The following is a 21,527-nucleotide window of genomic DNA, read 5'->3' as shown; positions in this document are numbered from 1 at the left end:
CGTGAGGAGACACGCAGCCCTGGGCGGCGTGCAGCAAATTGGCGTTCGCAAAGCCGTGATTCTCACATGTCAAAAATCCGCATCACATGTCGCGAAGATCCGCCCTCCAGTCAACGCCACTCACCAAACCGAAAACCGCTTGGCGCCCAAATCCGAGTGCGAGCGACAGCAGGCCATCTAAGCGAGGGCAACAACAACGAGTCGGTAACCAGCATGCTGCAATACAAGGCCCTCAGACACGTCTGCAGCGTCCCATTTGTCGTCGCACACGCTTCTCGCTTTGTTGCTGCGCTGCAGACATTTGCTGGGCTCTGTGAGCCGAAAGACTGCAGACGCGTCAAACAGCTTCTTGCCCGAAGATCAGTGGCTGCAGCTGATGCCTCTAAAACCTCGCTTAGGGGGGAGCCATGTGCGCTCCCCGCAAACCTGGTCTGTTGGATACGAGATGGATAAACACATGCTGACGAGTGGTTGCACTTTCGTTGTGTTGCTGAGGTCTGAACGTGAAAAAGGGTGATAGCTTCGTGAGAACCTAACATCGCAGTGCATCTTCATGTAGGGGTGGTGGCAGATGCTTCCGGCGTTCCACCACATGTGCGGATGCCGGCGTTAGGGCCGTCGGCCAGTGGCACGCCGAATTGCTGGTGTGGTGAGTCGACTTTGATGAACGAGCCCTCTATCTTCTTGGTCACAAGAGGCTCGGTCCACGACTGCGAGTTTCACCAACACTTCAACAACACAAGATGTGGAACAGGGTCCAGCGCTCCGCAATCTGTCCGGCGAAGGATTCAACAGATCTCACGATGAGCCCCACATACTTTGTACTCTGTTCAATTGGCCAATCAAACCACCATCCGAGCACCGGGTACTGCTCCTTTCACATGTGACGTTCGGTGAGTGCTGTACAGGGCCTAATCGAGAAAGCCAATGCATTCAACGGCTGGGTATCAAAACAAATAACATCTGCGTCGTATCTCAACACGCTGAAAACTTCTCCTCAAACCCTCGCTGCAGAGGTAGATGTCCCTGGTGCCCCATCGCGATAGTATGCTCCACGCACAAAGTCAATTAAGGCCTGTCGTCGCTGCAGGACTTAGTGACCACACTACGAACCACACTTCTCATGGGTGCAAACTTCTGGATCTTTGCGAGCAGATCCGTATCCGTATCCACACAAGCAACGAGCAACTTCTCTACGCCTGGCATACGACGAAGCTTGTCATGCGTCCGAGGCGGATTTCTGGCAATGGCCTCAAGCGTCTCGGCCGATACGATAGTGTCTGGTTTGGTTTGTTGCTTTGTTGCGATTTGCCTGCTGAGTGCTACGAGCTTGTTGCGGAAGATTTTTGATCGAGGTGTGAGGGGCTCCTCTACCGTGGAGGTATTCGATGGCGGATTGGTCGGCGCAGCTATCACTCTTCGCACCCTTGGTGACACTTTGAGCGGCTGACTTTCAGAGACACCTTCCGAGTAGCGGTAGGTTTGGATCGTCTGTTGCAGTTTCTGCGAGCTACTCGGTGCGTCGTGCTTTGTTGGGCTCTCCATTCGTTTTCGTTTCCGGCCTGAGGTTCTTCTGGAGGGTGATCGACCGAAGTCTAGTGACGGTACGCTGTCGTCAGAGTCCTCGTATTCCGCTAGCTTCGTTTCTGCTAGTGTGAAGGACAATCCGGTGTGCAGTTGAGGTGTACGTGGGGGTGGAGGTGTACCTAAGGCCGGTGATGAGTCTGGTGTCCCAGGCCGCACAGTTCGTCTACGTCGTGAGCTGCGATCGGGCGTCGCAGGAAGCACAACCTTGTCGACTGTGCCATCCATAGTTGCGTGAGTAGGGTTCGCTGGTGCGCCAGCAACGTCCTCAGGTGCACTGATGCCGTTCTTAGCCATAAAGGACGATATGACCCCAATCATTTGCTTGCCGTATAACTTCTCTCGTTGTATTCCAAGACCTCTGACCTTCAGCAAGGACTCGCTGGTAAGAGGACGTTCCCCTGCAAGCCTTAACAGGATTTGGTCTGAGGCGACACGGTAAGCTGGCAATTTGGCCTCGGCAGCAACAGCTTTGCGCCAGATGCATAGTTCGTCGTGAAGAGCTTGTGAGGTAGAATCCAAGGATAATGTTATAGTCGACTTGGCCGCTATTCGGCGGACTACAGGCTGTGCTTCCTTATTTGCATAGTTGGATGTTGTCGTGTATTTAGTTTTGGCTGTGGACTTAGATGTCATCCTGGAGGTCGCCGCTGTCTTTTTGGACTTCGAGAGGTCTTCAGGCGCGGTTTGCACCCCGAAGAAGAACGCCGAAGTCATGATTTTGCCACTCTCTTCTGATGACTCCAGATACAGCGAGCTGACTCCAGCGAGCTTGTAGCTCAGGTATTTGTCCGCGTGTATGGGCAGAGGCGGAGTCGGCTTCATTTGAAGACGCTTGTAATTCAGGCAATGGTATAGCATGATCCCAGCGTACGCGTCTCCTGCAGCATATTTGATCTGCTCTTGCGACAAAGGTTTGCTCCAATTCGAGGTTCTCACATCACCCTTGTAAAGAGGGTGCTCAAGGTGTTGCTCGACCTGATTTGCAAGGCTCGTCATTTTAGTCGAGACAAGCTCCGGCTTCCGCCCTCCAAATGTGACAAGACGGTGCAAGTGGCTGAGCTCGACTGCTCCTTTCGGCTTCAGTTTGAAGTACCTGCTCAATCGGGCAAAGTCTGCGTTGAGTATGCCAACGCCAATTTTCCCAATCTCCGGGCTTTCTATCAACTTGCGTAATGACGGAGCCAGAAGGTCGTCAATGGTGTCTCCTGTGTGTAGCCCAATATGAAAGAGAGCGATTTTGTCTTCTGTGGCGACTTGGATGAGGCCAATCTTGTTCTGGAGTCTGTTTGGTTGTCTCCAATCGTCCCACGGCCATTCCATATCGAAGCCAACAACCTTCTCCTTGAGGAATTGCTGTGCCAATACCTCCGAATCCGCCTTCGTTTTGCTGTACTGAATCTTAACCCGTTCATTGTTTGGGCCTCGATACAAGAGATGGCTCCACCAGCGCTTTTTGGGCTTCCCTTTTGCGGAAGTAACACCAAATGCCTCCAGGCCTTGCTGTGGTTGGGGTTGTATCTTGAAGCTGAGTGGCCACTGCGTCGTTTCGCCGTTCAGTGCGCTCGTTGCATCTTTGAGAGCCACAACCTTGGCGGCAGGGTCCGTCATTCGCTTAAAGAGCCGAAATAGCATTCAAACACTGCTGATGAATCCAGGTGTTAGTGAAAGAATGATTGCTCATTGTTGATGAGTACCCGACCCTGGTCTATTACGCGGAGAAGTTGCCACCGCGCTAAGGCGCGAAAACACGTGCACGCTTGCTTCCTCCGGCCACTGTTATCCCTTCCTCCCAACTGAACACCTCCAGGCTGACTTTTTATGTCGGGCAATTTCTACACCTTGGAGTGTCCTTTGCGCTTGCCCGCTGATTCTGCAGAGTCCACTTTGCCGGCACCTGTTCCTCTACGTTCATGTGTGCTGAACCCTTGGGAGCGATTACACCTCAACATTTCTATGCTCTACGCAGGGCATAACGGCATTTTGCTCTGGCTGTGGCCTGTTGTTCAAGGCAACAATGGAGCTACTTCGATAGCGCTCCTAGCAGAAGTACGGCCTCTTAGCGACGTAGCTGACAGATGCTTAATTTTGCGGCTGCGGAACTGTCCAAGAGTCTCGAAAGCCACCATTTCTCGCCCTTCCGCCATCTCCTGCCGATTACATGCATGTTCAGAGTCATTGACAGGTTTCGCATCCGAGGCTGTCGTTGCTTGTTGCGCGAGACGTCTCAGACGTGTGCTTGTTTCGGCCTTCAGTCTGAAGACCGAGTCGAGGAACGCATTGGCAAGTCGAGCCGCACTGCGCGCAACATCATCAGATCACAATAGCGAAAGGCTTCTACTACCTTCTCATATCTGTTGTGGTTCTATCGTCATGCGCAGTGGCATTAAATATTCCTTGGTTGTTTGCTTGCTAATTTACGAAACCAACAAGAGCTCCCATGGCTTTATGCTTACACTCCACCGTGGTGCAAACTTGGAGGCCAATACTGACGGCGACATAGATCTACAGTACAGTAAATCTCGGTCTGAGTCAGCACAGAGCATCACCGTTGCCAAGGGTGACAGTGGAGGCTTCACGCGATACCCGTTTCAAGATCACCAAGCAGGGGCGTGATGGAATATGCACTCCAAGTCGAGTGTGACGACAAGTGCCGGCTTCGAGGCCGCTAGGCTTCGAGGCCGCGTACTCAATGCTTGAATGATATATTCAGGCCATTGAGTCTTCAGTTCTTCAGCACTTGATCTACTATATCAGATCGTATATATACATCCGAGTCTTCCTTCAGTTCATCTTTGCTCAACATACCCAATATGTACTTTGTATCATCATTGCTCGTCGCCGCTCTGGCAGGTCTGGCGCAGGCGCAAAGTGTCACTCCCTCAGGCTTCACTCCCTCAGCAAGGAGCAAGCTAGACGTCTTCTTCAACTCTACTATGGTCATGACACCAGGCCAGGTTCTATCAAAGGCTGGTGAGCAAGTCCCGCACATATTCAAGAACCCACATCTGACAGTAAGCAGAAACGGCAAGTCAACCGAAAATCGCAGTATCGAGTACAATGGCAAACATGAGCGCAACCTATATGTTCGTTATGCTCGATCTCGATGTCCCACCAGAGGAAGGAAGCACAAAGCGCCGTGTCCTACTTCACGCGATGAATACAGGGTTCAAAGCCACACAACAGAAGATCAGTGGGTCTGCTACCTTGCTTGCATCGACCGAGAAAGGTCCAGCAGCATACATATCACCAGGCCCGCCCCCAACAGACACCATCCCGCATCGCTACGTCCAGCTTCTGTTTCAGCAGCCTGCAGACTTGAGTGTTCAGGCATCCGATTTCAAAGACACTTCAGCTCGAATCAACTTTGACCTCAACGCGTTCATGACCAAGAACAAAGTCAGTGCTCCAATAGCAGGCAATTTCTTCATGGTCGATGGCCGGGCCAGTGCAACTGCAAAGGGAACCGCGTCAGCCAGTGGAAGCGGTGGTCTGGCAGGAAGCACCGTTCAACCGTTCACAGGCGCCGCTGAGAAGTTTGGAATCTCAACTGGTATGGCCGGTCTGTTTAGTGGACTTGCTCTGCTAGCTATCTAGCAGAGTGCTTGGGACGAAGAGGCAGCACAATTAGCCATATTGGCTGCTATTACTTTCACTTATTGTTCGATACCACAATGCACATGTTTGTTTCTCCAGCTGTTCGGCACACGCTCGGTACTTCGTGACGGACACTCGTCGATGTTCTGTAGCCTTCTTGCAATTGTGCTCAGGTCGACTGACCCGCCAGACAACACTATCCATGCCTGGCTTCATGGTGCACGGTCCGTCTCGTATTGCACCCAGCCACGTTGTCTGGCGGTGTAGTAGATTCTTCAGCACAATACCAGACCGCAGGATGTGAATGGTTTACAGGAAGTTTGACGAATCCTAAAGGTTCCCATGGGTGTCGCAAATCCAAGCATTCTCTTCGTCGAGTGGTGAAAAAAACAGCAAGCAACGCATGTTCATCGACAGATCTTCCGAGTGGATCTGGTAGCGTGTCGTGAACATATTGTGGTGGTATGCCCCACCGAAGGACTCCACACTTACACTTGAGCATCAGCTATCTATGACTTCAGACTCATCGCGGACAAGACTCGCCGGATACGAGGACACCTTGAGCTTTGGCCATGATACGACTGCATCGTCGGGCTGTCGGATGTGACTTTACTTGGCTAGTGGGCTATCGAATACGATCCGATGACGCCCAAAGTGGTATTGCCACCGTCTCATGTGACTTGATCTGCTCCCCAGATTTTACCGAAAAGCACGAAAATACCTTGACAACGCAGCAAATAGGGCGGGACATTCCTCACCCACAGGGCAGAGCCGCAGGTACCAAGACGGACAGGGCCCCGGGTGGCGATTTGAGTGGGTAAAAATCAAATTTTAGACATTGGCGTTGCATGAACAACGGGTACTAGCGACTTAGTGCGTGACGCTGGACCAGCCTCACACTTTATGTCAGTACGACCAGAAACACGAGAACCGACGTCATGTGCACTGAATGTTCTGTCATGAGTACCATAGTGAAGGTCTCCGAGCTTGCAAAGCCCGATCTCAAAGGTGACCTTGAATTCACATATAAGGGCCGAAATATCCTGCTCTTTCGTCTCATATCCACACCCACCAACCACAACCACTCAATCCTACAACACTTCCTTCTAATACCTAATCAACAACCTCCTCAACACATCAACAGCAACAGCAACATTCAAGATGTACTCCAAGGCTCTTGCCCTGGCTCTCGCTCTTACCTCCGTGGTCTCTGCCGGCCCTCTCAACAGGCGCCAGGACCCTTGCCAGGACACCTACAAGTCCTGCGTCGCCTCGGGTGTTCCTGAGGTAGCATGTGCTTGTGACCTTCAGGCTTGCCTTGGAGAGGACAATGCCCGCGGCCGCGAGTACTGCGCTTCTGCCACTGCCACCATCGTCCGCACATCCACACATGCTACACCAGTAACCACATCGATTCCTGGAGGCTGCAACCCTGCCCACCCTGGCTCATGCCCTTCTTCATACTTCCAGACATCCGTCGTGGCTCCTACTCCTACTAGCATTCCTGGTGGCTGCAACCCTGCTCACCCGGGATCTTGCCCTTCATCGTACTTCTCGACTGTCGCTACTCCCGTCGCGACTTCGATTCCCGGTGGTTGCAACCCCGCTCACCCAGGCTCTTGCCCCACACCTTCTGCCGTCCCCGTCCCTGCTCCTGGCTCCAACCCGGTGGAGACTGACAAGACATGGGCTGTCAACAACCTGAGCCGCTACTGCGGTGAGGGCAACTCCGGCTGCGACTACAACTTCGTCATCGAGGCCAACGGCAAGACTGAGCGCTGCACTGTCATCCGTATGCCCGGCAAGGACGCTGCCACCGAGTCCTGGTCCAACCAGCCCTGCACATCTGGCTCTCCTTACACCATCTCTTGGGGATATGCTGCTCAGCCTGCCCCTGCGTTCGCTGTCATGACCGTTGTTAACGGCAAGGAGCTTGCTTGGTTCGGTGTCTCTGATATCAATGGCCAGAAGGTCACTCCCTCTAACCCCTTCGGCTCCGGCCAGTACCCCAACACCACCGCTCCTGTCTACACTTACAACTAAGTGCGTGACTGAGTAAAAGGATAGATGTTACGACAGCGATAGAAGAATGATCTGAATTACGAACCTCAACTTGTACATATGTAGACTTAGCATACGAGCATAGCATAAACCTTAATGACTACAATCATATCGTTACAGCACAAGAGTCGTCTCAATGATAGTGAGCAATGCGATGACTTGAAAGTCTGAGGTTAAGATGAGGTTGATAATGGTGGGGCTGGTCAGCAAGATTGACAACATCGCGCTAGCTTAATCGGAGGCGCCCGTAGACCCCAGCTTGGTGTTCTTCACAACTCCTTATCTTCACCATCCCGTCACGTAAACAACGTCCCTATCTGCTGGCGGCAGCTTTGCAAAAGCAATTGCGAGACCAGGTGCTCTTCGATCTCGCGGCTTATGCTTCTAGTCTTGCAATTGCTAGCAAGTCTCATGATGCTGTAACTCTCACCGAACGCCACGCAAAGCGGGGACGGCCGATGTGCGGAGATGGGGTCTGGGGTATTTGTCTCCAACCACAGCAGCGGCGCGCTTACGGCGTATGTATACTTCCTATCTTCGGCAGATGTAAGGAACACACCACCGAGTTATTCCTGTGACGATGATTCTCTGTTTTCAAGCAAGATGCCGCCAATTGTCTTGCCAGCTTCGATTGACCACTGCAAGGCTGTTCGGCAGTGTCGCACGCTGTACGCCGGGATGGACTTTGCCTCTTTCGTGCAACGCGCCGAGATCAACAGCTGCCAGGAGCATGCCAGGACGCTGGGCATACCCCGCGGAATAACCTTAATGTTCAATCTTAAGTGAGCGTCCTGCACGTTCAGATCAACATCTTGTCTCGAATCGGTCCTTGGTCACCAAGTTACTGGTCTCCCACGAGCAATGTCGTCCTCTGCCATACCAGGTACCATTCAGCTGGTGGACATCGACCATACGGTGGAAGCACGTCATGCCGGCAATGGAGATATCGTCCTGCAACCCACGCCTTCGAATCATCCAGATGATCCACTCAACTGGACACCGCGTCGCAAGTTACTTGCATTGATATGCCCAAATTTGTGAGTCCGAACGAAAATACTTTGTCTACTCCGACAGAGCTGATGGGAACTGCCAGATATGTCTGGATGTGTGGTATCGCACAATCGAGCATCTACTCCGTGATCGTACCCCTTTCCGAATCGAACGGCATCTCAGTATCGACCTTGAACGAAGGCAGTGGTTTCATGTTCCTGCTCATAGGATGGAGTCAACTGTTCTGGCAACCATTTGCTCTCACATACGGAAAGCGCATAGCCTACCTCATCTCCATCCTGGGTGTCACAGCCATTACTCTCTGGAGTCCATACGTCAAGACCAATGGTGAATGGATCGCACGAAGTATCTTACTTGGCTTCTTTGGCGGCCCATACGATGCTTTGCCCGAAGTGTCTATCGCTGATATCTACTTCACTCATCAAAGAGGCACCGGTCTGAGTATCTATGCTTTCTGTGCTTTGGCCAGCAACTACTTCGCCCCGATAATCTCTGGCTTCATCGCGGAGCGACAGGGCTGGGAGTGGGTGTTCTACTGGCCCGCGATCTTCACCGGGTCGACCTTCGTCTTCCTGTTCTTCTTCCTGGAAGAGACGAACTATGACCGGGTCATCACCGGAACCGTCTTCGTGCCAGGCGCACAGCCTCCTCAAGATTTTGATGATGACGATAACAACCCGAAGACCTCCACGCTATCAGCAGTCCAAACCATCGCAAGCGGAGAAATGCGAATCCCAGCCAAAACAAAGTCCTTCACGCAAAAGCTCTCCCTCTGGCACCCCTCCCAAAACGGAACCATGCTCAGCCATCTCCGCAGCATTACTCTCTACCTGACCTGGCCCGTAGTCCTCTACACCGGTTTCTCGGCTGGCTCGTACCTAATCTGGTTCAACATCTTAAACGCCACCGCCTCGCTCGTGCTAAGCGACACACCCTACTTCTGGGGCGCCGAAGCTGTCGGGCTCAGCTATTTCGCGCCCATGATCGGCTGCGGCATCGGCATGCTGGTCGCCGGCCGGTTTAGCGACTACTTGACGGTCAAGCTGGCGCGTCGCAATGGTGGTGTCTCGGAAGCTGAGTTCCGCTTGTATCCGTTCATTGTATGTGTGGTAATGGTGCCTGCGGCTGCGATTCTGTGGGGTGTGGGTGCGGCGCAGGAGATCCATTGGTTTGGACTGCTTGTCGCGATGGGGAGTCTGGCATTTACGACTTGTCTCGGGTTTACGCTGAGTATCAACTACCTGATTGATAGCTATCCGGGGGTTTGTGGAGATGCAATGGCGGCGACTATCATTATTCGTGATACTATGATGTTTGCTGTCAGCTATGCGTAAGTATTCGAACTGAAATGGTGGTGCTTGGCTAACTCGATGCAGGATCACGCCCTGGGTTACCAACATGGGATATCAGAACTGCTTCATCTCCGCGGCATTCATCGGTCTGGCATGCGTATCAACATTCCTGATAATGATCAAATACGGCAAGACATTGCGCAAGCGAAGCAGTGACAAGTACTGGAGCATCGTTGGCGCTGGCGGTGGCCACTAAATATGCGTGCCTAGAAGGCTACGAACCAACAATACATCGTTCATACCCATTTCCAGTCCCCCATCTACCACCTCCCATCCACATCCCCTCTCGTCGTCAAATTCCCAAACGGCCCCAAACTAGGCGGTACATCCTCCGGCCCCGTCCCCCACTCGCTCTCCTCCGGCCCTAGCGTCAACTCCAGCACGCCACCTTCAAGGAAGAAACTATGCGTGATCCAATTCCTCGTATACGGCACCCCATCCAGCGTCGCACTCTGAATAAAAATATTCCCATACGTCGCATCAAAGTTGACGTTCCTCACCGTCGCCGTCTTACCCGTCTGCTGGTTCAAAATACTCACCTCCTCAAAGAACGGCGGGATAATGAAGTACACATCCTGCCCCGCATTAGGATACAACCCCATCATGACCAGCGCTTCAAAGCTGCCCATCGCACCCGAATCATCGTTCCCAGGAATCCCAGAAATCGTGTCGTTGAACAAGCTCGGGATATACTGGTGTGCTCTTTCCGCGCTCCTGCCCGGTCTGCCAGCATAGTGGTACAAGAAGACGTTGAGGAAGGATTGCTCGTTCCCGAGATACAGCACGCCAGAGTCGTGCAGCCAATCCAAGCGCTTGATAAAAGTGTCTGTGCCGCCGAGGGTGTCGATGAGCGAGGCCTGGTCGCCGGGCACGTAGAATGTGTACATCCAGATGGGCCCCTCGTACGTCTCGCGACCGGCGGGGTTGAGGTAGCAGCCTGTGAAGTTGAGGAGGGGTGAGCAGAAGATGGGGTCTTGGTAGCCCCATGTCCCGTTAAGGTAGCGTGGTTGGAGGAAGCCTTGAAAGCCTGTGTCTTGGCCTTTGACGATGCTGCGCTGGGTGGGATTGAACATGTTTTTCCAATTCCCACTCCGGCCCAGGTATTTGGCGGCGTCGCTAAAGTAGCCGAGTGCGCTCGCAAGGATGCTGATGGCGAAGTCGTTGTATGCGTACTCCACTGTGCGTGAGATTGAACGGGTCTCGAGTCCCGTGCCATCAGTGTCGAGGTTCTCAGTAGGAATGTAGCCGAGACTTTTCCAAGAGGCGAGGCCGCCGCGACCTTCGAGATTCCAGTCTGGAGGCTCGATCTCGGCGTCTTTGACTATGGCTTCGTAGGCAACCGCCCAATCGATGCCTGTGGTGATGTTCTTGAGGTATGCGTCAACGATGACGATGTCGGCGTTTGAGCCTCCTTGCGTGAAACCTGACTAGTTAGCATATTGTTGGGGGTGTTGAAGGGGAAGTGTACCTTTGCAGTGGTTCATTCTGCAGTCAGGAAGGTAGCCCGTGTGCTTATAAATACTCAAAAGACTCCTGACCATCAGTGTCTGGCTATGCGGATCCAGTATAGTGAGAAGTGGGTGTATACTCCTGAAAGAATCCCAGATGCAGTAGAAAGAGTCGTAGTATGGGTTTCCGTCATCCCAAAATGGATTCTCGCCCGTATAGTCTTGCGGCGAGATCATGGCGCGGTACACGCCACTCCAGAACGCGTTCAGAAGGACCTCAGAGACACCTCCGTCTTTCACGGTGACCACGGAGAACTTCTTTTTCCACGCAGCTTCAGCTGCAGCGACGATGCCATCAAAGTCGCTCATTACAATCTCTCGTTCAGCGTTGGAGCAGGCTTGGGCTTCGTTGATAAAGCTCATGCCGACTCTCGCTAGGACTTGATTTCCCGCATTCGGCTTTTCGAACTGCACCCAGCCACCCGCAGGTGTGTCACTCGGTGTTTGACGCTCATCGCCAGGCTTGATCTTGAGGCTTTGAGCTTGCTTTGATGCCCGAGAATTGGACCATATGCCTGCATCTTTGACATTTGCGCCATCGAAATCAAGACAGAAGTACGACTGGTACGTGCCGCTGCCAAAAGAGGGTGAGAACCTCCCGCCTCCTGTGATGCGTCCGCTGTCAGGGTAGACGGTGATATTGGCCTCGCTCCTGGTATGAGGAAGATCACTAAGTTCGACTAAAATGTGTGGACTTAGTGTCGTGTTTGCAGTTGCTGGAGTATCTGGAAACGTAAACCTGTATAAGGCTGTGTGATTCGTGACTGTCATTTCCGTTCTGATATTGGAAGTCAAGGTGATGTCGAAGTATCCTGGTCGTGCCCTCACCCTTCCTTGTTGGCGAGGCGTTGCGCGCTGCCCCTGGATGTACTTGCATGCGTTAACATCATTGTTGGGGCATCCTGCTTGTGCAAAGATGGGGAAGTTGCCGAGCGATGCTGATCCACCAGTGCCGCTGTCATGCATATGTGAGAAGCCGTAGATTGGTGACATGTCTGATGCAAATCCTCCCTGGTTCTCTCCGCCGTACGTGTCGGCTCCAGCTTTAGCCATGCCTGGCTACTTGTCAGAAGCTGAGACTGCTAAACTCACTGCAACTCACCAAACGGAAGTGTTGCGCCGGGGAAGACATGGCCTGAAGGAAGTCAGTACTCTTGAGTTTACAGATGATCAGGACCGTGTGCTGACCTCCGTTGATGGTTCCGATGAGCGGATTGACATAGTCGTAAGGCGTCTTGCCTCGAGCGTCTGGTTGACCTTGTGCGCTAGCAATAACCGCTAGACATGACCACAAAGCCAGGATGGCCTTCATTGTAGGGAAGGTTGATCGCATTGTGTGGTTCGAGGGTTCTACAGCTTGTTGGAATCAATGGGAGTGACTGCGTATCGTATGCGTGGATCCCGCGTGTATATATTGCCCTTCATTCCTGCCTTCTTGGCATGACACGATGTAACTTCCCTCCCTGTCATCCTTCATCCTGAGCACCTGCACAACGAACATCGTACCATAATGGCAATTCGTAAAAGGTTATTGTTGTGCTTGTAAGGACGTGATGTAACCATACTGCGTAGTGGCGCGGGGTACATCGTTAGCTGCAGATCTGTAAGACGCGGGGGATGTTGCAAGCAACTACTTTGTGCATGCACATCCGGTAATTAACAATACGTTGTCTTGGGAAAGTTGCAAGTACGCTGGATTTGAAGCGTCTAAAGTCTTCAACGGCCGGAGTTGAGGCATGGCAGCTGCAATCATTGTACATCTGGAAAAGCATTCAGTACGGCTCGTACCTCTTCTTGTCTTTCTTGTCTTTCTTCTCCTTTCGCTTCTCCTTACGATCTTTCTTGTCCTTCTTTGCATCTGCCCCTTCGTCAATGTCCATAGACTCATCAGTAGATGCCTTGGTCTTCCAAGCACGGACGTGGCCGTCTTCACCAACTGTATATGTAGTCTGTGTCTAAGCTGATGTCAATGCAAATCGAGAATGGAAAACAGATGATCACTCACGTGTGTATCCGTGAACAAATCTCGCACGATCTCCTCGCCATGTGCACCTGATAGCCTGACGCTCTTCGTGAGGTCATACTCGTACTGCAATGGCGCACCTGCACCCTTACGAATGGGCACAAGATCCAGACGACACTCACTATCCTCAGTTAGCATGCATCAGCCAGTACTGACCGCGACTGTACGGACCTGTGCTTTCCTGTCGCAATGAATGGCTGGCTGCCAACCCAGTGCATCTTCGCCAGGTACTCGCAACCCAACGGCTCCCTCACATCACCGAAGGCCTTCGGCGCTGGTTCTTCCTCCTCCTCTTTCTGACTCTGCAGAGCGTAGAAGCTCATCGTCTCATCGGTGCCGACCGCAAAGATGTCAGTGCTCGGGTACATAAAACCTGCATGTGCAATGGCGGATCCATGGTTGATGACTTGGTACAAAGCGTCCTCCTCTTCAGCTTGAGATGTGTCGAAGATGTTTACTAGACCATCTGTGCTAGATGAGAGGAGTAGCGTGGGGAGGGTTGGATGTAATTGAAGGGATGTAACTGTGTCTGTGTGTGATTCTAGGAAAGAGCGTAGCGGCGCTGACGGGTTGCGCTGGTCCCTAGATGATGTCAGAAATCAAGGTCCATCTGTGAAGACACGGAATCAGTACCAGACGTAGACAGGAGACTCGTGAGGTCCATCCTCTGGGTTTTCAATACCAGCAGCCACAAAGTTGTTTTGCGCATCACAGACGAGTGATGAGATAAGCTTGTTCGCTGCCCATGTCGTTAGCTTTTGATAGATGATCCTGTTTCTTGACCATGAACGTACGACTTTGGATTTCTAAGACCTTCTGTCTGCTTCGCTGATCCCAATATCTGATCAGTCCGTCTCTTCCAGCCGTTGCTATGACATTGCTTGGTGCATCGTTGGCCCTCTCCAAGCAGGTGATGCTGTTGTTGGCAGCCTTGACAACGCCGTTGACCTTGAGTGAGGCCGGATCGAGAAAGCGCAGAGAGTCGTCAGAAGATATTATAGCAAGCTGATCAGTCTTGGAATAGCTGAGCGGATCTAGCCGCGCCGCGGTGGAAATGATCCTGTAGATGTAGGAGTTTGGCGGCAGCCCAATGTCGGAATTGAAGGTCTGCACCGCCATCGTAGCGATGTTGTATTGCCCACCCAAGCCTAGGGTATCAATGTGGTCTATGGTGGAGTCCGGACAAGGAGACTAAGAGCAAGGTGATAACCACACGTCGATGAAAGTGAAGAGAAAAGTTTTTACAGGCGAGAGCGAGCGAGGTCATCATCACCATCTCATGGCGGTCACCAATCCATTGAAGACTCAAATCTTCGACAGAAAACACACACGATTACATTGATTACAGCGTGCAGTGCGCAGTTCAAGCTACCTGATGCGGCATGTGATGTCGCGTCTTGGAGGTAGTGGGCACGAGAATTTAGTTCGACCAGTCGACTGCCAACGACAGCTGCCATCGCACGTATCAATGTGTAGGAACAATTGAACACGTACTAGACTTGACTTTATTCAAAGTGCAAGCCTCTCAGATTTATATAGTATGTTGCCTTGATATGAAGCTCGTTAAGTTATTATTCAAACAGTACGAGTGATTAACGACGGGCGTCTCTCTCCGATCCCTCAGATCCCAGCCCACTACCATAACGGCAGCGAACAACGAGAAGTCACTCCAACGCCTTCAGCGCTTGCGCTCAGCGTTGGCGATAACGAGGTTCGTGAAGAAGAGAAGCGCAGCAGCACGCGTGCGAAGATTTTACGGGTCGCTTGCTTGTTCGCGCACGGACGATTTTGGAGGTTGAGTAAGCGGAGGATGCTGATTGGTGACGGCAAGGACCTCGGGAGTCGGAGGAAGGAAGGAACGACGACATCGATACGTGAAGGACCAAGACTACCACCTTCAAGGATCCCACGACGGCAAGGTCATTGAGACAGTGAAGGAAAGATGGCTTCTCAAAGAGTGTTCCAACTTGGCCTGCGCCGCGCAGCTGCCCCCAGCTTCAAGATCCAGCCCGCTGGCCGCACCATCCAGAAGAGGTACGTTCTCCTCAGCAATCCTCCACAATATCCCAGCAGAACGCATCCAATGCAGCTGTTCAGCGAGGCAGAACGCTCAACAAGAATAGCTATGATTGTTGTAGCTATCTCCAGCGGCAATTGCTCAGCAGCCGCTATCCTAGTAGCGCCAGCTGCAGCGCCCTCCACAACAAACACCTACCCACATCCCTTGACCGCACGCTAACATCCCCGCCAGGCTCGCAGCCACAGAATCCGCCTCGCAAGAAACCGCCGCCGAAATCCTCCGCAAGCAGCGTCTTAACCGCCCCGTCTCGCCCCACCTGTCCATCTACCGCCCGCAAATCACCTGGTACGCGTCCTCGCTGAACCGTATCACGGGCATCACTCTGTCGGGCTCTCTCTACCTCTTCGGGCTCGCGTACCTGGCCGCACCCTACACGGGATGGCACCTTGAGACCGCATCCATGGTCGCGGCGGTCGCTGCTTGGCCCGTTGCGGCGAAGGTGGCGCTCAAGAGCTTCTTTGCGTTCCCGATGTTCTTTCACTCGTTTAACGGGGTCAGGCATTTGCTGTGGGATGTTGGTGTGGGCTTTACGAATCAGCAGGTCATCAGGACGGGCTGGTCCGTCATTGGGTTGACAGTGGTTACCTCTCTGTACTACGTCTTCTTCCAGTAGACGTGGACGAGCGATTGGTCGCTAAGAGGTTCTGAGGAAGGGAGAAAGACAGAAAGAGCAGCGCGATCGAGGTGTGAGAATGTGTGGGGCTGTGAAAGCGCCAAGGGAGGTGGAGGAGCAGGTGCGAGGGTTCAGATGGACTCGTTTGGGGTGGAAGCACAAGTTGTACATTCTACATGTTTTCCGATACGAATTGTTCGATTTACAAGTTATCTTGCAACCTTGTGCTTGTCGCGCTTCTGATGCGCTCTTGGAAACCATGATTTGCGGTACTGGGTTTACAATTAACTCAGGCCCAAATCTGAATCGAAATCTAGCGCGTCTTGACGGTCTTTTTGTTGAACATCCCGGTTCGATTGCCCAGGGGCCTTGCCTTCCGAGCCTATGGTCGTCACATCTTTTTGGTATCAGCGTCTACTCCTCAACATTCGTTGCCCTGCCAGCTTTAGCCTGTTCTGCTCCATTTTGTCTCATCTCCATTGACCCCATTCGTTCCCTTGGTATCATCCCTCTGCCTCACGGTCCCCGCACCAGGCCCTAGGTCCTCCCCAATCACCATCCCACTAAAGTTCCCCTCCTCATCCACATACTGATCCATATTCTCCGCCGTAATCCACCCACTAGCTCCCGGCGCCGTCAGGTCATCCTCAATATCCTCTCCATTCTCATCAGCATCAGGATCTGGGTGGAGGTCCGCGCATGTGTTCATGGCGCTGAAGATGTCCTTGATGCATGTGCTCTCTGGAGAGGTTGCGTAGTTGGGCGGGAGTACGGTAAGTTCGAGGGTCTGGATGTCTTCTTCATCGTTGACGGTCTCGGCGTCGTTGAGAGAGAGGTTCATGTAGAGCGCTTCGACTGTGGACCTCCACTTCATGGTTGCGTGGAGGGCGATGGTGGGGTAAGAGATGGCGGCGCCGGTTGGTGTGGGGGAGGTTTGGAAGAGAATAAGAGATCTAGAGCTGTATCAGCTTCCATGTGTAAACATTGCGATTGTATGTAGCATACTCTGAAGTCACCCAGATATCAACATCCTTGATCAAGGTGTCGTCGCCGTCTGTTGTTGTGCTGAATTTGGCAAATACAGGATCCTCTTGCAATTGAGAAGGGGGCGCTGAGAGTGTGGCTCCTGAGTAATTCGCGTACGTCACTGGCTTTGCGCCGAAGAAAGTTGTCGGTGTCTGTTCCTGGTGCTCTTGTAGCGGGGTGAAGTCAGAGGCCTTGGGTGCAGTTTCGACGTGTCGAATTGACATTTTGGTGGTTGAAATAGAATATTGTGAGGTTTGCGACAAAGATGCTGTACTTTTGAGGACGTTGAGAGCTTTGGTAATGTGGATTGTAGGAGTGTCACGTTCAGGTAGCTGCCTTCGAAAAAGTGGCCGAGCGTCATAGCTCCTCCCCTTCGAATAGCTAGTGGGGTTCCTTCTACCTCCACTCCACGCGCACTCGCTCGGAAGGGCAGATCTTTGCGCGTCTGGCAGCCTCTTCCAGCTTCACGATGCCTTGAACGGCTTCAGATCTTGCGAAAGCCGCAAACATGTCCGCCTTCCCCACCAAGCCTATCGCCAAACTCACCGGCCACAATGGCATCGTACACGCCGTCGCATACTCTTCTGGCTCGCAGTCATACATTCTGACTGGCTCCTCCGATCGGACAGTTCGACTCTTCAACCCCCAGAAAGCCCCCACATCCTCGGTTGCGCCTCCCGTCTCGAGCGACTACCCGCCCGGTCTCGTGAATAAGTACAGCGCGCACGGGTACGAAGTCCTCTCCATCGATGTCAACACGGACAACGACAAGTTCGTCTCCACTGGCGGCGATAAGACAGTCTTTGTGTGGGATGTGCAGACCGCACAGACAGTGAGGCGCTTCACAGGTCACTCAGGGCGTGTCAACCGCGGTGTCTTTGGTGGAGACGGGGACAGCATCATCGCAACCGGGAGCTTCGATGGCACAGTCAGGATCTGGGATATGAAGTCCAACGCGTACAAACCGATCATGACGCTCGACGATGCCAAGGACAGCATTACGGATGTTGCCATACACGATGCGGAGATCCTGGCCGCGAGTGTTGACGGCAGGGTCAGAAGCTACGATCTCAGAACGGGCATGTGCCAGGCTGATGTCATCGGGTTCTCGTGCACGAGCTTGGACGTCTCAAAGAAGGGTACAGAGATGCTAGTCAGCTCGCTGGACTCGACCGTCAGGCTCATGGATCGCACGAATGGAGAGCTGTTGAAGGCGTACAAAGATGAGATATTTGTCAACAAGGATTTGAGAGTCAGAAGCACGCTCGGACTGAATGACAGTGTTGTGCTGAGTGGCAGTGACGATGGCATGGTTTTTGCATGGGATATCATGGGAGAAGAATGCATGCATCGTTTCAAACACTCGGAGATGCGCGAGGTGCACGGCAAGGGACCGGCAGTACAGCCAGCCAGCAAGAAGGAGGTTGTGTCGGCTGTAGCGTTTTGCAAGACCAGAAGAGAGTGGGTCAGCGGTGGTGGAGATGGCAATGTGATTGTTTGGGGAGCATGAGAACTTCGATAATGACCCTGAACGAGTTGCAGAACAACAACGACACACGGCCGAGCTTCCAATGGCGGCATTTCATCTCTGAATTCGGGCTGTATGCTGTTGACGTTCATGAAGATACCCATCAATGAGGGAGAGTTCCAAGGCAGCACCACGTCCTTCGAACTTAGCACCAAGAATGTCCAGAATGGATCGTCCGTCCGTATATCCTCACGCCCACCATCGAGTTCGAGACGGCAATTCAACGACTCTGCCCGAGTTACAGAAGCATCCTCCGCTTCAACGACTTATATTCGTCTTCCGCCTGGGCTAGGTTTCATTTGATACGCTGGTAATGGCTCATGTGTCACTCCAATCTCTAGCTGCGAGTTTTTCTCCTGCCAAGAAGGCCTTCTTGGTCGCAGGATTGCCAACCGAGACTTGGTTCGAAACCCTCTCTTCACACCATGCTTCCGTTTTCGATCCCAGAGGAACAGAAGTATGGCTCAAATGCCTAGGATCCCGATGAGAATGCCGACAATAATGGCTGCATGAGTGCTGTTGCTTGTTAGGCGGTGCTAAGGACGACCGGATGGCTGAGACTGCGTTGCTGGCATTGCTGGTAACTTCACAAGGGAACGAAGAAGTAGATGCTAATGATTGAGCCTGATGAGTTGGCCCGTTTTCTGAGGAAGTCGAATGCGAGAGCTCAAGTCGTGGCAATGAGGAATGTATGACGAACTGAGGGGGTACGAGAAGCATCATCCGCTACGCAAGGAGTACAGTCCGGCTCGTTTCCATGCACCTATGCACATCAACATCAGAAAACACTCACGGGTCCAAGGCTGCTTTATATACAGGCAATATTGTATGTACCACCGGTCTCACTGAGCTAGAGCCGCAACCCGCATGTTCCACGACAGCGCAGCCTATCAATGTTTTACTGCATTGCTCAAATACATTCACATCTGCAGGTTTCCTCCTTTCGGGTCATCAGATGCGTACTTGTCAATTGCTGTAGGGCTGGAGGACCTGCTCTGACATCTTGGCAGTCTGACAGGTACATTAAACGGTAGGTCAGCATCGTTCTATTCGTACCAGACGGCACATGTGACGCCGTGACGACCAAGGATCAGGAGATAGGCTCACGCGATACCTCGCGCTTCAGCCTTGCTGACTGTCTCCGAGGACTGTGATTGCAACATGGTGTAGGAGGAAGTAATGAAGCGCTCGCTCTTACGTTGTTCGCAGGTTGTGACGTCAAAATTTGTCGACGGAAAGCACCACCTGCGTCAAAGTTCAATAGCCTCACCAGCACTCTCCATCTGTGCTCCCTCATTTACATGTCCTCACTTCTCGAAACTCGTTCCATCCACAAGCAACTCCGTGGAAATCAGTCACGTGCACCTGCATCGGCAACAAATCTGCTCTCCATCCGTTTCGACACTGTCCTAACCTTCAATGCTACCCTTCGATGAAGGCAATTGAATGCGACGACAGGCGGTCATCTCCGCTAAGGTACCGCAGCCGTACGGGTACTTGTGTCTGTCTGTGTAATATGAGGTGGTAATACCACAAATGGTTGGTTCTCTGACAACTAGTACTACTCGGCGCGACCCATCAAACATCAAAGACCTGACATTTGCGGGAGGGCAAGAACAGACTGACAATCAATAGATAGCCATGCGACCTATTCGAAACAGTGTATCGTTGCCATTGTGGCCAAACAATCGCCAACCATTGCCAAAGCTGCAATAGATCTTGTATATACCTTCACAAGTCCAGCTGGAGCAGGCTTGACTTCATTGCTACTCTTGACTGCCGACAGGACAAGTATGGCTCCGGTTGTTACACAGTAGCGGCACCACGCATGCTCGTTCCTGAACATACCGTTCCATCACTGAGTATAGCAGAGCATGTACGGCATGTCGAGTGAGTTTTAGACCCACACTATCAATATTGTTGCTGATCTGTAGATATCGCTCGAATAGCTTGTTCTACACTCAAACTTCCTACAGAACCTCGCTACAACTTGCTCGATTCTGACAAGCTTTACAAAGCTATAGTCATGTACGAACAATCTGACCGATCCTTTAAACACCATCTACCGAGGATGTTATCGTTACTCTCCCCGCCACCGTACGCACCGCCTGACCAACGGGCGTCCACTCTACAGCGCCCCGAACGACACGACGATTACCGTTGCACAATATCTCGACAGGCTGCCGACATCACTATAGTTGACATTTCAATCCACCTGCACAAGCACATTGATACTGACAGGATCCCCTGCTGGCGAGTACGCAGGAAGCTCATCGCGCTCGACCAACCAATCTGCGCTCACAGACGTACGTCCGATCCAGCGTTTTTCAGAGCAGTCCGCCGTCGAATGAACACGTTGTGTATCTCATTTGGCTCCAGAGAATACTTGCCATTCTTCGGGAGGTGGACCGATAGGAGTAGAGCCTGGACGTGCAAAGAAGAGGGGTGCAACATGTCAGCTTGGATCACGGAAGACCGCGACACTGGAAATTTGAGACTCCATGCCAGGACCTATTGGGCTGGCGAGCTAGACGAAGCTGACGCGACTTTGTTGGAGGCTGTGAAAGTGAGGGCTCAGGAGGGTGGAGGGCTGAGTTACGAGTAAAGAAAGGTACGTATATATTAATCGCTGCCTTCCTGCAACTCCACACCAACTTACTTTGCCCAGAACAGCTCTTCGTTCTCCGCATCGCTGCAATGTAGTTGCTGACCGTTCGCGGTCACTACATCTATCATTGTGACATACTGGCATGCCCAGCCCCAGCTTTGCAATACACGTCAGAAAGTGCAAATTCCAGCTTGCAAGCAGTGAAGACCTCCATGATTAAGCTTCGTACAGAGCTAGCAGCACCGAAATCACCGGTCGCCGACGGCAATAGGTACGCACCTTTGATCCAGAAACGAAACGATCACATGCTCCGCACAATCAGCCTCCACTATTCATTACCGTGGGTTCAGGGCTTCGGTTCCACCAAAATACATGCGCAAAACCTCACCGGCAATACTATAAAGCCTGTCACCGTGTCCTAGTAATTTTCTTACAACAATCACTTGTATACCGATCTTGACCCCATCCCCTTCGCAATGTTTGATAAGATGACTTCACCACCGTACACGTCTCGCGCCAATCCCACGCACGATCCA

The 21,527-nt window shown here is 52.4% G+C and overlaps 11 protein-coding genes across 11 annotated transcripts; 7 read left to right on the top strand and 4 right to left on the bottom strand.

The window, feature by feature from the left end:
* Window positions 1–837: 837 nt before the first annotated feature.
* Window positions 838–3,249, bottom strand: BU25DRAFT_411603 (uncharacterized protein). The gene has a single exon (XM_033706598.1). It carries the CDS (start codon window positions 3,193–3,195, stop codon window positions 1,069–1,071), a length of 2,127 nt encoding a protein of 708 aa, XP_033560824.1. The 5' UTR covers window positions 3,196–3,249; the 3' UTR covers window positions 838–1,068.
* A 150-nt stretch (window positions 3,250–3,399) lies between these two features.
* On the top strand, window positions 3,400–4,229 carry BU25DRAFT_411602 (uncharacterized protein). The gene has a single exon (XM_033706597.1). The coding sequence runs from the start codon at window positions 3,406–3,408 to the stop codon at window positions 4,198–4,200; it is 795 nt and encodes a 264-aa protein (XP_033560823.1). The 5' UTR covers window positions 3,400–3,405; the 3' UTR covers window positions 4,201–4,229.
* A 103-nt stretch (window positions 4,230–4,332) lies between these two features.
* BU25DRAFT_491975 (PEBP-like protein) lies at window positions 4,333–5,224 on the top strand. The gene is made up of 2 exons (XM_033711605.1): window positions 4,333–4,557; window positions 4,607–5,224. The coding sequence occupies exons 1-2, from the start codon at window positions 4,398–4,400 to the stop codon at window positions 5,179–5,181; spliced, it is 735 nt and encodes a 244-aa protein (XP_033560822.1). The 5' UTR covers window positions 4,333–4,397; the 3' UTR covers window positions 5,182–5,224.
* A 766-nt stretch (window positions 5,225–5,990) lies between these two features.
* BU25DRAFT_92007 (uncharacterized protein) lies at window positions 5,991–7,664 on the top strand. The gene has a single exon (XM_033712244.1). The coding sequence runs from the start codon at window positions 6,343–6,345 to the stop codon at window positions 7,222–7,224; it is 882 nt and encodes a 293-aa protein (XP_033560821.1). The 5' UTR covers window positions 5,991–6,342; the 3' UTR covers window positions 7,225–7,664.
* Window positions 7,665–8,103: 439 nt separating this feature from the next.
* On the top strand, window positions 8,104–10,052 carry BU25DRAFT_440615 (MFS general substrate transporter; the record flags this gene model as incomplete). The annotated part of the gene is made up of 3 exons (XM_033709185.1): window positions 8,104–8,279; window positions 8,336–9,583; window positions 9,630–10,052. 3 exons carry the CDS (start codon window positions 8,104–8,106, stop codon window positions 9,799–9,801), a joined length of 1,596 nt encoding a protein of 531 aa, XP_033560820.1. The 3' UTR covers window positions 9,802–10,052.
* BU25DRAFT_394671 (glycoside hydrolase family 92 protein) lies at window positions 9,866–12,425 on the bottom strand (the record flags this gene model as incomplete). Its single annotated transcript, XM_033704753.1, has 4 exons — window positions 9,866–11,016; window positions 11,074–12,168; window positions 12,216–12,248; window positions 12,302–12,425. 4 exons carry the CDS (start codon window positions 12,423–12,425, stop codon window positions 9,866–9,868), a joined length of 2,403 nt encoding a protein of 800 aa, XP_033560819.1.
* A 460-nt stretch (window positions 12,426–12,885) lies between these two features.
* On the bottom strand, window positions 12,886–14,255 carry BU25DRAFT_459323 (WD40 repeat-like protein; the record flags this gene model as incomplete). Its single annotated transcript, XM_033710271.1, has 5 exons — window positions 12,886–13,068; window positions 13,119–13,257; window positions 13,308–13,718; window positions 13,770–13,875; window positions 13,931–14,255. 5 exons carry the CDS (start codon window positions 14,253–14,255, stop codon window positions 12,886–12,888), a joined length of 1,164 nt encoding a protein of 387 aa, XP_033560818.1.
* Window positions 14,256–15,011: 756 nt separating this feature from the next.
* Window positions 15,012–16,299, top strand: BU25DRAFT_411598 (mitochondrial succinate dehydrogenase cytochrome b560 subunit C). Its single transcript, XM_033706596.1, has 2 exons — window positions 15,012–15,170; window positions 15,388–16,299. Exons 1-2 carry the CDS (start codon window positions 15,079–15,081, stop codon window positions 15,827–15,829), a joined length of 534 nt encoding a protein of 177 aa, XP_033560817.1. The 5' UTR covers window positions 15,012–15,078; the 3' UTR covers window positions 15,830–16,299.
* On the bottom strand, window positions 15,997–17,184 carry BU25DRAFT_91992 (uncharacterized protein). Its single transcript, XM_033712243.1, has 2 exons — window positions 16,835–17,184; window positions 15,997–16,782 (listed from the first exon to the last, which is right to left on the bottom strand). Exons 1-2 carry the CDS (start codon window positions 17,077–17,079, stop codon window positions 16,275–16,277), a joined length of 753 nt encoding a protein of 250 aa, XP_033560816.1. The 5' UTR covers window positions 17,080–17,184; the 3' UTR covers window positions 15,997–16,274.
* Window positions 17,185–17,233: 49 nt separating this feature from the next.
* On the top strand, window positions 17,234–18,533 carry BU25DRAFT_91762 (WD40 repeat-like protein). Its single transcript, XM_033712241.1, has one exon. It carries the CDS (start codon window positions 17,364–17,366, stop codon window positions 18,363–18,365), a length of 1,002 nt encoding a protein of 333 aa, XP_033560815.1. The 5' UTR covers window positions 17,234–17,363; the 3' UTR covers window positions 18,366–18,533.
* Window positions 18,534–19,969: 1,436 nt separating this feature from the next.
* On the top strand, window positions 19,970–21,051 carry BU25DRAFT_91859 (uncharacterized protein). Its single transcript, XM_033712242.1, has 2 exons — window positions 19,970–20,273; window positions 20,333–21,051. The coding sequence occupies exons 1-2, from the start codon at window positions 20,258–20,260 to the stop codon at window positions 20,986–20,988; spliced, it is 672 nt and encodes a 223-aa protein (XP_033560814.1). The 5' UTR covers window positions 19,970–20,257; the 3' UTR covers window positions 20,989–21,051.
* Window positions 21,052–21,527: the final 476 nt, after the last annotated feature.

The sequence above is a fragment of the Macroventuria anomochaeta genome (genome assembly GCF_010093625.1).
Source record: "Macroventuria anomochaeta strain CBS 525.71 unplaced genomic scaffold BU25scaffold_20, whole genome shotgun sequence".
Classification (NCBI taxonomy): Eukaryota; Fungi; Ascomycota; class Dothideomycetes; order Pleosporales; family Didymellaceae; genus Macroventuria; species Macroventuria anomochaeta.
This window is presented reverse-complemented; position numbering and strand designations above follow the sequence as displayed.

Bases quoted from the DNA above. Each gene is read 5' to 3' on its own strand.
- BU25DRAFT_92007 (XM_033712244.1), top strand. From the start codon at position 6,343: ATGTACTCCAAGGCTCTTGCCCTGGCTCTCGCTCTTACCTCCGTGGTC.
- BU25DRAFT_91992 (XM_033712243.1), bottom strand. From the start codon at position 17,079: ATGTCAATTCGACACGTCGAAACTGCACCCAAGGCCTCTGACTTCACC. The intron at 16,783-16,834 runs GTATGCTACATA...ATACAGCTCTAG, and splicing joins GATATCTGGGTGACTTCAGA to ATCTCTTATTCTCTTCCAAA.
- BU25DRAFT_411598 (XM_033706596.1), top strand. From the start codon at position 15,079: ATGGCTTCTCAAAGAGTGTTCCAACTTGGCCTGCGCCGCGCAGCTGCC. The intron at 15,171-15,387 runs GTACGTTCTCCT...CATCCCCGCCAG, and splicing joins GGCCGCACCATCCAGAAGAG to GCTCGCAGCCACAGAATCCG.
- BU25DRAFT_491975 (XM_033711605.1), top strand. From the start codon at position 4,398: ATGTACTTTGTATCATCATTGCTCGTCGCCGCTCTGGCAGGTCTGGCG. The intron at 4,558-4,606 runs GTGAGCAAGTCC...GACAGTAAGCAG, and splicing joins CCAGGTTCTATCAAAGGCTG to AAACGGCAAGTCAACCGAAA.
- BU25DRAFT_411602 (XM_033706597.1), top strand. From the start codon at position 3,406: ATGTCGGGCAATTTCTACACCTTGGAGTGTCCTTTGCGCTTGCCCGCT.
- BU25DRAFT_91762 (XM_033712241.1), top strand. From the start codon at position 17,364: ATGTCCGCCTTCCCCACCAAGCCTATCGCCAAACTCACCGGCCACAAT.
- BU25DRAFT_411603 (XM_033706598.1), bottom strand. From the start codon at position 3,195: ATGACGGACCCTGCCGCCAAGGTTGTGGCTCTCAAAGATGCAACGAGC.